Here is a 17947-nt window from a genome sequence, read left to right on the forward strand (position 1 = left end):
AGGAAAGATTCTTCTTTAAAACCAAAGCATTGCAGCAGAATAATTTTTCTTGCATTTTCTAAAACTGTCACTATCTAGTTTCCTTTAACTAGGATTTTAAACAAGAATCCTTGTTTAAAAAAGCAATACGTTCAAACATTCTATTAAAGTGAGTAAAACACCTGGACATGTCCCAGTGCTGGGTTCTGGATAGCAAAGTTTGGATTTTTCCTAAAAATGGCCTCAGAGAAGCTCAGTTATAACCAATTTTACTTCCTTTGGCCACTATCACAGCCTAAATGTTACTCTGTTTTAGATGGAATTTTGGAAGAGTTTTTAAAAGCATGTGTCATTAATAAACTATTACTGCCATTTAAAGATGAAAAGCTTAATTAACATGCAACAGATGTATTTACTGAAGCCTTTATGCAAGAGTGTTTCAGCATGACCACTAGATCCTCCCTATAAAAATACTGATTTTGCAGCTGTCTATTGAAATAAGGATTCAAGAGGATTACTGAACCTGTCACATTCAGCTTCTGTGTATGTACAACTCCCAGAACCCGAACAGCCCCATTTCGACTTTTGCTGCAAATAGCGGCTCTTTCAGGGCAGCCTGTGGGTCCATTGTTTACTCTCTGACAGAGATTCATGTAATACCTATCATAGGAGAAGAGAAAAGAAAAAAAAAATAATTTATGCTGAATGAACGGGAACAAGGAAAGGATTAAGCATCATGAAATATTCTGTATTCAGAAATGTTGATTGTTGCTTAGTTTACATGAGAACTCAGTGGTTATTTTTACATGCCTCATTACCATAAGAGCTATCTGAATCTGTGTGGGCAAACACAGAATGAGTCAAACTTCAAATTTTTTGATTGCATTTCCAAATCAACTGATCTGATTCTTATTTTAAGATTTGTGTGCATGTGTCATTCACTGTTCCCTAACATTAATTTACTAGATCAATTTTTTACTCATGTCAAGCTATATTTGGAAGAAAATTGGAGTTCAATTAAAAACACAGAGAGACAGCATTATGAAATTGTTAGTTAAAAAACAGTACCTTAAAAGTGCTGGATACAAAGTCACACGTTTATAAAAGATGTGTTTTGCATTAAAAATAAATTGATTTATTAAACAAAGAAAGTATTAATTGTAGTTAATCGAAGAGATTGTTTCTGGTAACAATGCTTTACAACTTTTTAGAACTAGTACATCTCATCCTCTCCACTTTTACTTTATTCATAGAATGGAAAAGAAAAACAAAGTTCCAAGTGTCTCAACTCAAGTTGGAAAAGTAAACACCGGCATTCACTCCACTGTCACTGTCAGACAGAGCAGCAGATATATTTAGGGCAGGCCATACGCTTGATTTGACCTCAAAAAGATAAACCGATTAAGATAAAGATATCCCCTTTAACTCATTAAAGTGAATATTCTCTGATGCTATATTTTATTTCAGATTTTTAAAAAAAATCTGATGTTTATTTTAAAAATGCCATCACTTTTAATCCACCCTGTGCAAAGGTACCCATTTGCGAAGAATGACTTTCCCCAGTTAGTTGGATGAGCAGGCTCCTTTCATTACAGCTTTCAATTTCCCAAATGCTAAAATGCACACTTGTGACTTCACTGAACTTCATGAAAGGCTGCAATTTGGAGAAAAGCTATAAGTCAAACCCACTAGCAAATGTGGACTATCAAATACTGAAAAACCAACATACACCCCTCCATACACCCACCATGTAACTCAATCTCAATCCATTGATGCACAAACTGCTGTGTAAAAAGGATTAAAATCATCCGGGGGGATGGGGAGGGGGGGGAGGGAGAAGAGGAGAACACTCACGCGATCCCATTATGGTTAAAGAGCCACGATCCTGTCAGTGAGGAGAGCACTCTTAAATCGTAGGTTTTGTGCTTTTGGATGAACTTGCACTCCATCTTCTTTGGAGGACAAACAAACTGTGTTTTCCATTCAAAGGTCACAGCACAGCCAAGTGTCTCGCTCAGGAGCTGAGGGTTCCCATTCCCAGCATTGTCATCGCACTTGAAAATAATAGTAGCTTCTCGATTCCCAGTTGCTATGTGGAGATACATTAATGAAGAGAAAAAAAAACGGAGGGGTTGTAACGTACATGTGGACCATGCAGCGTAATAATTATGACTCTAGACAGTAGTGGAGAACTGTTCTAAATCAAGCATAGCTTCTCATTAAAGAAATATAAGCTTTTGTTTCTAGCCCACCTATAGTAGTTAGAGTCACGTAATAGGCAGAACACAATCACTTTGATGTACGATTACTTTAGTACATTAGGCTGATTAAATTCTACTTTTTTTTTTTTAAACTTTATCTCCAGCTTAATGGGAAAATGAACTTTTATTAGGTAAAACAGTTTTCACCATTTTATGACATTAGGGTGTTATTTTTTTAAATTGCATACTGTTTGCTCATGTTACAGTTTCTCCACATAAAGGACTTTTACCCACACAACAGCAGTACTGGAGGGGAGGGAGGGAAAACCACACACTATCATCCTTATAGTGCACGAGCCATGTAAAAAGAGCCTTGGTTTAACTGAGAATCAGGCCCAATGGACATGTGCATCATTTCATATCTCTGGTAAATGAAGTTCTTACTAACCATTTCCACAAAATCCCCGTTTTCCATCTTTGTCATAGTCATTAGTGGTGGCACACCATCGCGGTTTTCCTTCGTCCACAATACAATCCTCATAGCTCTTGCCTTTGTATTTGAAGGGGAATACGCAAAGCTCACCTTTTTCAGTCACTGTAAATGGAGGTGATACCACTTGAGACATATGCTCTGTATTTACCACGTTTAATGACAGGCAATAAATCAAAAGCAGTTTATAGTTCTCTTATATATTACTCTCTGTACTTTTTTAAAAATCCATCAGCCCAGCATTCAGGCACAAATACAGAAACATCAAGTCTAAATGCAATCAAAGAGGACACTGCAAAGAGATACACAGTTTAACTTTCTGGGCAAACAGCTAGGGCCTTCATTGAGCCACTTCAAACTGACATATGTAGCAAAGGCTGTATTGAGCATAGGTAAATAACTTCTTTGCAGAGGTCAGCAATAGATCATAAATATAAATCAACATTATGTTTTTAAAGTGATTAATCATACAAGAGCCAGGATTACATCTTCCTATTGCTAAACTGTTTTTTTTCCTGGCAGTTTTTCGGCTGCTCCATGTCCTAATGGGACCAGACCATTTTTTATGTAAATTACCTATTGCTAGTTACAGGATCTCACCTGGAGGGCACCGATCACCCCCGGTATACTGCAGAATGACAGTTTCATCCTGATGCCTGTAATCCATTTTCATTCCCTGTATGATTCCAAATGAAGCAGCACTGTTTTCAGAGACCAGGCACACTGCCCCATCTATGCATTTTCCCTGGGGCACATCTGCTACTTCAGCACACACCCCAACATGGTAACTGTTGGATCCAGAAGATACCTGTAGAGGCATCCAAAAGGGAATCATACGTCAAAGATAAAACACTCTAGAGCCAACAGTCAATACTCTATGAGAATTACCCAAGTCCTTTATATACACCTCTACCCCGATATAACACGAATTCGGATATAACGCGGTAATGCAGTGCTCCAGGGGAGCGGGACTGTGCACTCCGGTGGATCAAAGCAAGTTCGATATAACGCGGTTTCACCTATAACACGGTAAGATTTTTTGGCTCCCAAGGACAGCGTTATATCGAGGTAGAGGTGTACTTGAAGTCTTGTAAAAAGTTTAGATGACAGGGATTGGACATTATTTTACAGAAAATCATTTAAGACTATAGGGAAGAAATATACCCTGCAATTTAAAGTTTTATCGTACTGAGCCATATTAATAGGTCAGTCTTGCAAAACTCAATAAATATTACTGTAGCACCCAGGAGCTTTTATGAAAATTGATTGGCTTGTGCACAAGTATCCATTCATCCATTTTTTTAAGATTACAATGCCTAATAACGGAAAAGTTAACAATGCTTCCTCACTGGGGGGAAAAAATACCCCAGACAAGTAGAATGTTGCAAGTCTAGTATAAGCATTTTATGAGAGAAGGACTAGAGCTACCAGTACGTCGTTTTGTCTCCACCATAGGGCTGCAGTCTGGAACAGCAACACAACTTAATGCTAGTGGCTCTTGGAGATGGCACAAAAGAGTAATGCACATGCCTCTTCATCTTGATTTCCTCAGCTCGCATGGCTTATTCAAGTGAATATTTACTGTTTTGGTTTCAACGCATGCTATTCCCCCACTACTGAGAACAATAATAGCCCCAACACTGTGTTAACATTACCTTATACGAGCTTCCAGAAAGGCAGGACAAGTTAAAAGTGTAGTTTAACTGCTCATCAGTCACAGAGCAGCCCAGCATGTTCACTTTATCAGGACACACTAGAGGAGTGCCCCACTCAAACACAAAACTGCAGTCAGATTTTCGTGTCATCTTTGGCTTGCCCTGTTACAAAACACAGCACAAGCATTACAATGAACTCTGTGTGGGTTTGATTATTTCTAGAGATCGGGGGTTGGGGAGGGGAGAGGAAAAAAGGAGACTCCTGATGGCAGGGTTGTTTTTACTAACTCCTTGGCTCAGGACTCTAACTAGTACAAAATGGTAAGATGCCACAGTCACTAGCAACAAATTATTCCATCATATCACCCATTTTCATGCATTTCTAGAGCTGTGTGGAAGACAGAAATGCTGTTTTGCAAAAGTATTTTGAGATTCCAAATTTTGGCTTCGTTTCATATCAGAACAAAAATGGAAAATTTCAAGATTCTCCAAAGGAAAATTCAGGGTGGGTTTTTTTAAGTTTAAGTTTTGTTTAGACTTTGACTTTTGTTTTATATTCTTCAATTCCTACCTGTCACCTCAACAGCAACAATAGGGCTGAATGAAGTCTTTCCACCACTTTCTGTCGTGTACTAGCTTCACAACTTCATTCAGAACCTCTCTGTTCTACACCATTCTTCACTGTATCTATCCAGCGCCTTCTTGGTTCCTTGCACTTTACTGCAGATAGCCGTGCATTGCATCCTTTCCGGGTCTATTTTTGACTTGCGTCCAAATCATCGTAGTTGTTTTTCTTGACTTGTCTGTAACAGTGTTATTTCTTGCCCTAATCATTTATTTGTTTTCCACTCCCTTGAACCTCTCAGAATTTCCGTCAGCCAGTTCATTTCTGCAGTCAAAATCTTTCATTCATCAGCTTTCTTCATACTCCAGCATTTCGACCTCTACAGCAGTATTGGCATGATAGTTCTCATGTACACTGATTTTCGTATTTATTGAAATGTTTTTAGCCTTGCAGATCTTGCAGAGTTTTCTGAACGCTGTAGTGGCAAGTCTGATTCTTTATTTTATGGCATCTTCACAATTCCCATTCTTCAATACTAGTCCTCCAAGGCACACATTCACACTTGTTCTTTGAGTTTGATCTTTACCACTGCCTCTTGTCTTCTAATTGCCATAATTTGTTTTATATTCTAATAAACTCTTTATTTATTAATATAATGTAAGAGAAAGTAGTTTCAAAACAAAAAATTGAAGTGTTCTGATAATGCTGAAATGTCTCATTTTGACATTTTTGGAACTTTTCACTTTTGCTCCTAAACAAAATTTTGGAGAAAGTGTCAAAAAAGCATTTTGACAGAAAAATATCTCCATCAATGTTTTTCTGACCAGCTTTAGTCTTTATTAGTGCTGTCAAGCGATTAAAAAAATTAACTGCGATTAATCGCGCTGTTAAACAATTGAATACCATTTATTTTAAATAATTTTTGAATGTTTACTACATTTTCAAACATATTAATTTCAATTACAACACAGAATACAAAGTGTACAGTGCTCACTTTATATTCATTTTTGGTTACAAATATTTGCACTGTAAAAAACAATTTTTCAATTCACCTCATACAAGTACTGTAGTGCAATATCTATCATGAAAGTTGAACTTACAAATGTAGAATTATGTTAAAAAACTTGCATTCAAAAATAAAACAATGTAAAACTTTAGAGCCTACAAGTCCATTCAGTCCTACTTCTTGGCCAGCCAATCACTCAGACAAACAAGGTTGGTTATAATTTGCAGGAGGTAATGCTGCCTGCTTCTTGTTTACAATGTCACCAGAAAGTGAGAACAGGCATTCGCATGGCACTGTTGTAGCTGGTGTCACAAGATATTTACGTGTCAGATGCACTAAAGATTCATATATCCCTTCATGCTTCATCCACCACTCCAGAGGACAAGCTTCCATGCTGATGATGGGTTCTGCTTGAGAACGATCCAAAGCAGTGCAGACTGATTCATGTTCTTTTCATCATCTGAGTCAGATGCCACCAGCAGAAGGTTGATTTTCTTTTTTGGTGGTTTGCGTTGTTCTTTTAAGACTTTTGAAAGCATGCTCCACATCTCATCCCTCTCAGATTTTGGAAGGCACTTCAGATTCTTAAACCGTGGGTCGAGTGCTGTAGCTATTTTTAGAAATCTCACATTGGTACCTTCTTTGTATTTTGTCAAATCTGACGTGAAAGTTCTTAAAACAAACATGCTGGGTCATCATCCGAGACTGCTATAACATGAAATATATGCAGAATGCGGGTAAAACAGAGCAGGAGACATAATTCCCCCCACAAGGAGTACAGTCACAAATTTAATTGATGTATTATTTTTTTAACACGCATCATCAGCATGGAAGCATGTCCTCTGGAATGGTGGCTGAAGCATGAAGGGGCATACGAATGTTTAGCATATCTGGCATGTAAACACCTTGCAACACCGGCTACAAAAGTGCCATGCAAACACCTGTTCTCACTTTCAGGTGACCTTGTAAATAAGAAGCAGGCAGCAGTAATTCCTGTGAATGTAAACAAACTTGTTTGTCTTAGTGATTGGCAGAAGAAGTAGGACTGAGTGGACTTGTAGGCTCTAAAGTTTTACACTTTTGTTTTGGAGTGCAGTTATGTAACAAAAAAAATAAAATCTGCATTTGTAAGTTACACTTTCACGATAAAGAGATTCCACTTCAGTACTTGTATGAGGTGAATTGAAAATTACTATTTCTTTTATTTATCATTTTTACAGTGCATATATTTGCACTCAAATATAATTATATAAAGTGAGCACTGTGCACTTTGTATTCTGTGTTGTAATTCAAATCAATATTGAAAATGTAGAAAGACATTCAAAAATATTTACTAAATTTCAAATTGGTATTCTATTGTTCTAAGTGCGATTAATCGCGATTAATTTTTTTGAGTTAATCTCAGTTAACTCGCGCGATTGACAGCCCTGGTATTTATATAAAATGTGTATTTTTAAATGTAACCAAACACCTACATTAGAAGAACATTTAAGATTTATTACATTTCCTGTCTTGAGTGCTTAACCAGTCAGCTTTAACATTTCGTAACAAGATATCCTTGGTCTTTAAATTGGGGAAAATGGCACACAGGGTACGAAGGAAACATTCAAATAAATTCTAATGTTTTCCTCCACGAGGCAAAAAAATTCTACTCCTTCCTTTTGGTACAGGGCTAAGGCTGATCAGAGACAGTACTAAGAGGAAGTTTAATGTTAACAATAAGCTACCACTAAACTAATTAACTCAGCAAAGTCTCAGATAGCTTGCAACTTACATATTTTTAGGCAGGCAGGCAAATTACACATCTTAAAATAACTGAACAAAGGACTAATTTTCTTTCAGGCCATAAAATGGAAACACTCTTCTGAAGCAAAACATGCTTGCTGTCTTTCCATGAAATACTCAGTTTTTTTCCTTACTAGGTTTGGTTGCAGTTTAAAATAGAAATTCACTACGGACGAGCAAAGTTTACACTATCACATTGGTTACTTCCCATTTTTCAATACACTTCGTATTGTTCCTTTTTCTACACTAAACAAATATGTATTTTCACTGTAAAATGTTTAAAAAAAAAAGTTTCTTACCAGACTTGTTCCTCTTTTACAATGGAATACAATAAGAGAGTTGTAGCTGTACATTTTGTCTGCTTCACAAGGGGTTGTACTGTTAAAAGTGATATAAACTTCATTTACTGCGGGATTTATTTTTGGAGGTTCAGTGATGCGACCAATATCCTAAATGAGCAAAAACATTGATTAATAACGACATATTAAATACTACAGCCCCCGTTTTCAGACAAGTCAATGGAAGATGCAGCTACTTGGCTTAAGTGAGAACAGAGGTACTGAACACCTCTGAAAATCATGCCCTATAACAACTGCTCTCCTTGGATCTACTCTGATTAGATCTTAAAATAGAAGATGACCACTCACTATGATAAATGATGGGTAAGCTTGAAAAAAAACAGCACATAATAAACCAACAAAAATTCACATCTTGTGTGCAAGATGTGTCATTAGTCCAAGAAAGAGTGCTGTTTTCAAGTAACAAACGGGTTTCTTATTAGCCAACATGGAAGCATCCAAAGTCTCAAGTATAAAGAAATTTTGTCATTTAAAATACCAATTTCACTTGCTCACGGCCTTTGCAAAAATGCGCATCGAGAGTCAGTAAGTTAATCTTCAGCAAGAGAAAACGTCAACATCCCTAGCAACCTTCCTTATGGTGGTGAGTTACCATCACCTTCAAATCCGATTTCACCTTCAACTGTTGCTTTGCAAACCAGGATATCTGGTAATCAAGTGTTCACATAAGGTTTTGGAGATAATTCACCTGTAATTACATTTCACTACACACTGGGACACATACAGCTTCATATTTAGGACACTGTATTAATTTTATGGCTATCATCTTTTCTCCATATACAGGTGACTACTTAAAAGCTTTCTGCTCACCAATCCAAACACCTAGTAGGTACTGCTAAATATAAACCATGAATGAGACATGTTTGGCTAATGTTTCAGGTCTATCCCAGTGTGAGCTGCCGGTATATATCACAGGAGACAGAAGTCTGCAATGCCAGTGGATCTTTCCAACTCAGAGGATAGCCATGGTGATGTAAGACGTGGACACAGTTTGGGGAGAAGTGACAAATGGTGTGATGGGGCAGGATTTTGCAGATGTAGTTTTAATTAACCTTTCCCCCCAAAACTCATAATCAGACCAGTTTCATTGGGGTAAGAGGTGTTATTCAAAGAAGGAGTTGTCAGTTACAGGATCTCAAAATATTTCAGTGCTGATAGTTACACGGTACTTACTATGGGGGATCCAGTAACAGGAACCATGCAGACAGCCGCTCCAGGTGGGCAGTTGACATCTGGGATTGGATTCAGAGGCTCACAGATGTTAATATAGAAATCTGGAGTGAGGTCAGTTAAATCATCATCATCAAATGCCTCATAATAACCAGTTCGATGGATCAGAGGGGAGAGGTCAATAACTGAGCTTCCATTCAGCACTGAGCACTTCACCTGTTAAAAAACAAATGTGATGCCTTTATGGGAACGGTCTATTATGCAATGATACTTCCCTTTCTCCCTCTGGCCAGAGAGGGAATTTCAAGTGGGATTAAATTTCAAATTCAATTTGGAGAGCCTCTAAGTAAAACTGCATTTGTTGCTCTTTGCTTAGCTACTGACGGTAATCTACATAATTTATATTTGTTAGAGGAAATGGGATTTTCTTATTTAATGTTTATGACTTAGGGCCCAGGTTCGCCACTAAGGAAGAGAGAAATGAAGCATTGGTGTGTAATTTCTTAGTGTAGATAGCCATAAAAATGTCTCAAAGGGTCAGCAAACTCAGTAGCAATCTCGAAATCAGTCATGGGAGTACACTTCAAGTACAGCATTTAAGCCATTTAATTACAATCCAGTAATTTTTTTTCCCCGATTGTACAATCAAGTACACTTGTTCTCATCATGTTTATACTTTCTGGCACCAAGAGAATCTGAAAGTGTCTACATTTCTCATAAATCATATGAAAGTTTTGGGTTTTTGAATGGTAGCTAGGAAAAAAGCAATTGCAAAATATGTCAGACTTCTAATGCCAGAAGGGACCATTATGATCATCTAACCTGATCTGCGTAACAGGCCATAGAGCCTCACCATGAAATTCCTGCATCAGGCCCATATTTTCTATTTCAGTTATGGCATATCTTTCAAGACAAAGATACTCAATAGTGAAATGAGTTATCTTACAAGCTATCAAAGCGTGTCACATTAACTCAGAGGTTAACATCTGAAAATGCCTTTTCTGTTCTTGTTAAGAGTACTCTCAGATTGGTCAATAAGTACCGAAACTAGAAATCCTTTGGTTACAAGTACTAACTGGTAGCAGACTTGTACTTTTTACTGTAACACAAATTATACTCACTGCTAAAAAAGACACTTCTGCTATGAATTTCTTTATAAGTTAGGGTACTATACAAGATGAGACCTTTCCCTTGAAATGTAGAATTTAAAGAATAACACTTTTGCCACATCAGGACGACGCTAATAAGAAACAGAATGTTTTTTCCATTGTACTGTGTCTGGTTTCTGTTTCAGAAAGAGAGACTTGTTGATTCTCTTACCTCCTCCTCACAGGCTAAAGTAGTATGCCAAGAAAAGTAATGGGTGCATGTCTGCTCATCAAAGGACAAAAGCACAGGTCGGCTACCAGCTCCAGCATCAGACTTGCACACAAAGCTAAAATAGCTTGTGTGTTTCAATTCAGCGTTTGCAGGACAGGGATCTCCTCCTGAGTAGACAAGCTTCAACAGCTGATCCTCATACATCAACATTTTGCTCAGTCTTCCAGCACTAATTGGCTTCTGATCACCAATGATGCAGGCACCTAAATTAAGTAAAATGGGGACAAAAGTTATTGGCTAGGAAAGAAAATGAATAATCTGATTGTACTGTGTAATTGTATGGTAGATTACAATTGTTCCTTAAATCCTACGGTGGTCTTAAACTAGAACTAAAAGCATTTTGAATTATTACTTTTTTTCCCCTAAACAATTTAAAAAAAAAAAACCTCTCAATATGGTATCAACTACTTGCACCACTATGTTTAAATATCAACGTTTTACAAGCATAAAAAGGGAGTGGTGGCTGTAGAACATTCAGTCAAGATGAACGGTAACAGGCAAAGTTTTAATATAGCTACTCCTAGTCCCGGCCACCCATTCCTCATCTCCATTCAGAACTAGCCATTTGCTTCTTTTAAATTATAAGGGTGCAAAGAACATTAGCCACTGAAAAACTAGAAACAGACTTTTTGTCTAAGATGAAATAAGGTAGGTTACTTGCCCATTTGATGGGTGTTAAGCCCTTTGGATATTAATATCTCTTTATATTGGAGAGATCACTAAATTACTCAAAGCAGTTACAGGCAGACAACATTTGAAGTAAGTGATGGTGTTAACTGTTGTCCTTTGTGGAATTACACATTTATCTGGTAGACTGCAAGAACTCTGACAGGGGTACTACTGCAGCCACTATGGGTCAGAATATGGGGCCACACAGAGTAGCAGAGGACATCATACCAGACACGCTGTGATACTTAGCCATAAATGGATCAGTGAAGTGTGGACCATCAGCGTTGGCTCTCTCTTCAATTCTAAAAGAGCGGTTTGTGTGTCATCGACTAAAGATTGTTTGGGAGAGGAGAGTTCTAATTCCTTCGCCCCAGCTAGAATCCCACAGCTTCGTTGCATTAACAGTGCAAGTGGTTCTACACTAAATCTTACACGTTGCCTGCCATGGGCTTCCAAGGCCTGTTAGTAGGTTCAGTTTTACTATATGGCAGATAACGCCTTACCTACTACTGTAGGTGACACTTAATATGGGAGAAGAACACTGTGTGTCAGTCTTCTAGACCAGATTAATCTGCTACATAAAGATTTATTAAACATCCTCTTAATAGGTCACCACTAGAAGTCTGATTTAGGGATGGGATTAGTACCTAGTGTAGACTACATTTATACTAAACGCACTAAATTACTCCTGAGGGAATTCTGCACTACTGCGTGTGTGCATATTTAATGAACCCTACAGATTTCTATTTTTTCATGCAGAAAAAAGCTTCTGTCAAAATGCTGAAGCAGTCCCGACTTTTTCCCCCACCAGAGGGCACTGTGGCAACAGACCAAAGTTGCAGCTCCCGGCAGCAAGAGTAGAGAGAGCTGCCTTCCCAGCACTTGTCAGGCCAGGTCAGGAGACAGGGTCTGTGGAGTGCTGGAGGGGGGAGTGTCAGACAGGGGCTCATAAGGGCTAGTGGGGGAGGACAGACTGGGGCAGAGGCTGAATGGGAGTGGAAGCACAGGGCCACGAGAGGAGAGAGGTGCAGAGACACATGGTGATGGGGGAGCTACATAGGGTCAGGGGAGTGGCTGGGTGAGGGCACAGACACACAAGGGGACAGGGGCAGATGTGCCTGACTGAATGGGAGAGTCTAGGGGCCAGCCAGAGTCTGCACGGGGGAAGCTCCCTAACAATCCCTCCCCGTCCTCCTTCAAAAAACTGTTCCATACTTTTCCCCATACCAAACAACCCTCTAAATTCACACCCAGGCTCCTTCCCAGCAATTTACTTCCACTCTCTCTCAGCTCCTCCGTTACCCCTGATGCCCCCAAGCCTTTGCACTGCTTCTGAGGGGTGCGGGAAATACGGTTCTGTATTGTAGGATAAATCAATTATTACTCAGAGTTCTGTAGTAATATGCCTAGTAAGGAATCTATTTGTCAAAAAACATTTCCTGAATCTTTTTTGTCGTCTGTATTGTTACAGACATACTTGCTGACAGGTATGTTGAAATAAATGAGCAAAAATAATTGAAACTGGTGTGATTATATTGTGTTATTTTGACAAATAAAATATGCTGAATTTTGTAGAATTTGAAAATACTGTGCGCAGAATTTTTAATTTTTTGGCACAGAATTCCCCCAGGCATAACTAAATGCACTAGCAGAAGTGCTCTTCAGTCTAATGATAGCCACTATGCCTTGTAACTGGGTTCCTAACATACAGGTCTGAACTCACATTTATTTCCTTACATTTGAGTGCAGTCTGAGGTTGTTGGAAGAAGGGTCACAATACATATCTAAGGGGTCTCTTTCTTACAGTTTGGCAGCACTTGTATAACTTATGTCAATAAAGTCTCACTGAATTGAAATGAAGGAGTCACAGCTGCTTCTTAAATAGTTTGGCTGAATAAACTTAAATGATTATATTGGTGACTGTCGCATGTCACTCCACAACTTAGAACAGTTTAATGGAGTTTCTTTTGCTTGTTATTTGCAGTGTTTTTGGTCAGTTTTGCAATCAGCTGTTTATAAGTGATAGGGATGGGGGAAAGTTTAGTTTTCTTAAAAAGAAGCAGATTTCCATCTTCTGGGAACCATATCTTCCCCTGATTTTTATTCCAAGTGCCAACTGTTTTGTTTTTTGGTTTTTTTAGACAGAGTGCTCAATGCGAATTCCCAAGTCTTGCCCCAAAAGCAGAGACCCATAGCATGCTGCCTGCACATGCCCAGAGGCTGAGAATTCTGGAGAATTCAACAAAGGACTAGTCCTATTCCCTGCTTGCAGCCAGATCTACGGGCCTGTCTCCATGGTCCAGAGAGAAGGGCTTCTGTTCAAACAGGGACTCAGGAATAACACTCACTTCTCCAAGGCAAATGTTGTCCATTTCTAACTCCATTCCTAACATGTTACATTTCTTAGGATTTTAAAAAGTATTTTGCACCAGTGAGTCCCAACCAGGCTACCTCTATCTCCCCACGTATCAGTGCATTATATTCCATTATCGCTTGCCCACTTGTATGTTTTGGTGTTTAATACTGTGAGGAAAAATAGGTTTTTCTTTAGGCAGAGAGTTTCACTGACTGATCTATTGTTAGTGACGTCGCATACTATTTACAAGCACAGAAGGCAAATTCAGAAAAAAGCAAACAAAAACTTACCAACCCCACTACCACATGGGCTTTTAGCTTCATGACAAACATTCAACTGAAGCGTTCTTCTTCTCTTGCTGTCATAGATAGTGTAGCCAGACTCTCTCTTTAAAGAATTCAGGTCAAAGAGATGGCCTGCAGGGAGAACAAGGAAGAATTTATTCCTTTTGCAGAATCAAAATAAATAAAATTGAGTCAAACAAACAATGGCTTTTTAAAGAGATGCTTAAGAATCATAGCCCAGCACTCCCCCGACTCCACAGGATGCCCTATAGGCACCAACCAGTTTTGACAATTATTTGCCTTTTAAGTTACTTAAGAGGAATCCAATGCTGGAATTTTCTGAGGCAACAATCTGTTCAGGGTCTGCCAGTAGCATTCATGATAGACCAAGCATCTCCAAGAGGTTGAGAGAGTAGTTCCTTTACACAATATTTCTCCAACCCGCCTCAAAACAGTTCCCCTCTGGAGAAGGTGAATGACAACAACCCTCATCTCCCAGCACTTGAGAGTTCTCATGCCACATCTGGCAGAATGAGGGCAAGCCGACCAGGGTTCAGGGACCTCCAATTCTCCTCATTCATTGTTACTGGCAATTACAGCTATCAGAGAGTACAAATGCAATATGGTTTTCAACTCCTCTAACACATCTGGAACACATTGATGCCATGTGCATAAAGTTGTCATGTGTCCCTAACCTGTAGCAGGGTTGGTTACTCTGCAGTCATTTTGCACATTTCTTTTCAGAGGACATGCAGCAGCAGTGAACCATAAGAAAGTATATTCACATTCTTCAATAGCAGTTACTAATTCTGGTTTAGACTCCTGCAACACAGAAGATTTGAGAGAGAAAAATCAAAGTATCTTCACACAGGTACAGCAAACATTTAAATGTGACAGCAAGTAATGGAAACTCCACTGCTGGGTATATCTGAAAGCTAGAGAAAATGTTGGACTATGTACTAGAGAGAATAACTCTGCACTAGCAGGCATATTAGACATGAAAGACCTTTCTGGTCAGTCTCTCAAATTCTAGGAGTCTCAGATCAGGAGCTCAACTCCTTACTTAGTTCCCACAGCTAGTTCCAATCCAATTGCACCAAAAGGGTTTTTGCCCCACCCCAAAATAGTGGCGAATATTTTTCCTTCACGGAAAAGTGGATACGTCACAGCAAGATAAAACCCTACTGGCAGTACCATACTTACAACTCTGCTTTCATCACACTTGAGGCGTAATATTGTTGTCCTCTTGCGAATTTTGTCCGGACATGGCTCCCCATTTACGTACTTTAGAATAGAAATGCCATTTTCCCATCGTGGTCCATCAGCAACCTCACCTAGATTTATATATTTGGAACCATCCACTAAGCAGGCAGCCGCATCTGACGGACAAGACCCTAGACAAGAGACAAATGCAGAAATGTGACGTTTGCTCTCTGTGACTCCATCACCAGCTGTCCCAACAGTTTAGGATGCATGTTTAGGAAACAAGGGATTCTTCCACATGTACCCTAGCGGCAAAGTGCTATGCTACTCACCAACATCACTTTAAAAGAAATGATTAGCTTGACCATCACTTTAAATGGTTGACCTCAGTCTCGAAAAGAACTGATTATGTTAATTTTGGACACTTAGTCACTTGGGACACTCACCCCCAAGGGCTCTTGTGCTTCCTTTATACAGCTTCACCTCCCACTCACAGGGTCATGCAGCAGCAGGAGGAACCAGCCACAGCTGTAGCTGCTAGAAGGGAGGTCTGCTACTGCACAGCTCAGCTACCAGAATACCTGCCCCTAGACCAGGGGTCGGCAACCTATGGCACACGTGCCAAAGATGGCACGCGAGCCGATTTTTAATGGCACGCGCAGCAGCGTGCCATTAAAAATCCTGCCCGGACCGCTCTTGTCTGCCCCCCCGCGGGGGCAAGGGACAGGGGGCAGAAGCTGGGTCCTGCCGGCTCCCCTGCTTCTTCCAGCAGTGTGCTGGGTTCCTGCCCCTCCTCCGGCTTTGTCCCTCCCTCCCGGAGGCCGATCAGCTGATGGCCCTTGCGAGGGAGGGGGGTCAGGAAGGAGCAGAGTCAGCCTGCTCGCTGGTCGGAGCGAGAGTAGAAGCGGAGGCAGGGCCTTGGGGAAGGGGGGGGTGGAATGGAGGCATATCGCCTCCAGCACCCTGCCCGGCCCCCCCCCCACACACACACACCCTCTGCCCTGACACCCCTCACACACACCCAGCCCTCTGCCCTGAGTCCCGCACATCCCCCAGACCCATCCCTGAGCCCCCCCTCACACACACCCAGCCCTCTGCCTTGAGCCCTGCGCCCCGCACACACCCCAGACCCCTGCCCTGAGCCCTGCACACCCCCTAGGTCCCTGCCCTGAGCCCTGTACCCCCCTCACACATACTCAGCCCTCTGCTTGACTCCTTCAACCCCCCATGACCCCAGCCCTGACTCTGGCACCCCCACACATACCCAGCCCCCCCACATCCCATGCACCCCCCACATCCCCACCCCTACCCTGAGCACCAAATGGGAGCTCCAGCACGCCCCCCACATTCCTACTTGCACCCCTCGCACCAAATGGGAGCTGCCCAGGTAAGTGCTCCACACCTAAACCTCCTGCCCCAACCCTGAGCCCCCTCCCTCATTCTAGCTCCTGGCCGGACCCTACACCCCAACCTGCTCCTTCACCCCCAGCCCTGTGCTCAGTGCACTCCCACCCTCAGCTCAGTGCAGAGAGAGAGAGAAAATGGGCCAAAACCAGGGAGAAGGTAGGTACCCACTATATGTGGGCAGGGCTGGGACCCCAGACCGGCAGCGGGCTGAGCGGATCCGGCAGCCGGGATCCCGGTTGGCAGGAGCCGAAGGATGGAACCCCTGAGCGGCAGCGGGCTGAGCCCCGCACAGTCCACTGCCGGTCTGGGGTTCTGGCTGCCGGATCCTTGCCAGCAAGGGTCCCGGACGCAGGCCCTGCTCAGCCCGCTGCCGGCCTAGGTGAACAGAACCCCAGACCAGCAGCGGGCCGGCGGCGTAAGATCAACATTTTAATTTAATTTTAAATGAAGCTTCTTAAACATTTTGAAAACCTTGTTTATTTTACAATACAACAATAGTTAGTTATATAATATATAGACTTGTAGAGAGAGAGCGCTTCTAAAAAACATTAAAATGTATTACCGGCACGCAAAACCTTAAATTAAAGTGAATAAATGAAGACTCGTCACACCGCTTCTAAAAGGTTGCCGACCCCTGCCCTAGACACCTGGCCAAGAATCTAGGATCAGCTCGGTGGGGCTAGAGAGAAGCAACCTCCTCAAAAGGTCACCCTCCTCCAGTGATGCTCTTCTGTGCCATCTCGCCCACCCCCAAGATCTATGGCAGATTTAGAATAAAGGGGGAAGAGCTAGAGAGTAGTGAAGCAAGGCTGAGGCTGTGGAGGGGTGGGGGTAAAGAAGAGAGCTGCTAGGGAACTCCACCATTGGTTACGATGAAACTGACCCTAAGCCTTGGCCTTCGCTCTGCTGCCCACAAGCCACAGCTATGCCTGTGTCTACTCTGCGCCTGGTGATCTTTTGCTTTGCTGTTGGCGCAGTGGGGAGAGGAGACAAGGCTGTCTCTCCTCCTATTTTCATCCCGTAACTACCAATGGCATTTAAATATGTATTTCTCTTGCTCTTACCTGCCCCTGCATGTAGCACTAAGGACTGGCAGACATTAATATAGTATTTTTGTGTTGAGCCAGACATTGGAATAGCTTCCCAGTTTTCTCTATGCCGTGTCAGAGGTGAAAGATCAAATGAGTTTCCTTTGTTGTCTCTGCATTAAACAAACAGTTTTACATTTAGATAAATCAAAGCCACCTCCAAAAGCAGACCATCACGCTGGATCAACAATTCTGCACTGATTCAGGGGAAAATGCTACGCAGGAAGCATCTGGAACTCCTGCACCAACAGTAGGTTTCTATTAGCAGCATCCCAGCCAGGTCTCACACCCCGTAGGTTTGTCAAGACCAGCCATTAGATAGGGTGGACCAATGCTATGAGATGTTACAG

At 41.2% G+C, this 17947-nt stretch overlaps 1 protein-coding gene across 1 annotated transcript in view; it reads right to left on the reverse strand.

Moving 5' to 3' along the window:
* Positions 1-17947, reverse strand: part of IGF2R (insulin like growth factor 2 receptor) — a 91987-nt gene that overhangs the window by 10372 nt on the left and 63668 nt on the right. The window contains exons 30-41 of the mRNA XM_024195828.3: positions 17574-17710; positions 15103-15293; positions 14595-14721; positions 13906-14031; positions 10531-10793; positions 9214-9426; positions 7981-8130; positions 4326-4487; positions 3271-3478; positions 2629-2775; positions 1834-2068; positions 503-639 (exon numbers count right to left, since the gene is read on the reverse strand). Coding sequence (XP_024051596.2) covers positions 503-639; positions 1834-2068; positions 2629-2775; positions 3271-3478; positions 4326-4487; positions 7981-8130; positions 9214-9426; positions 10531-10793; positions 13906-14031; positions 14595-14721; positions 15103-15293; positions 17574-17710 — 2096 coding nt within the window. The remainder of the gene's footprint in view (positions 1-502; positions 640-1833; positions 2069-2628; positions 2776-3270; positions 3479-4325; positions 4488-7980; positions 8131-9213; positions 9427-10530; positions 10794-13905; positions 14032-14594; positions 14722-15102; positions 15294-17573; positions 17711-17947) is intronic.

The sequence above is a fragment of the Terrapene carolina genome, unplaced genomic scaffold (assembly GCF_002925995.2).
Source record: "Terrapene carolina triunguis isolate 2854851 unplaced genomic scaffold, T_m_triunguis-2.0 Scaffold85, whole genome shotgun sequence".
NCBI lineage: Eukaryota > Metazoa > Chordata > Testudines > Emydidae > Terrapene > Terrapene triunguis.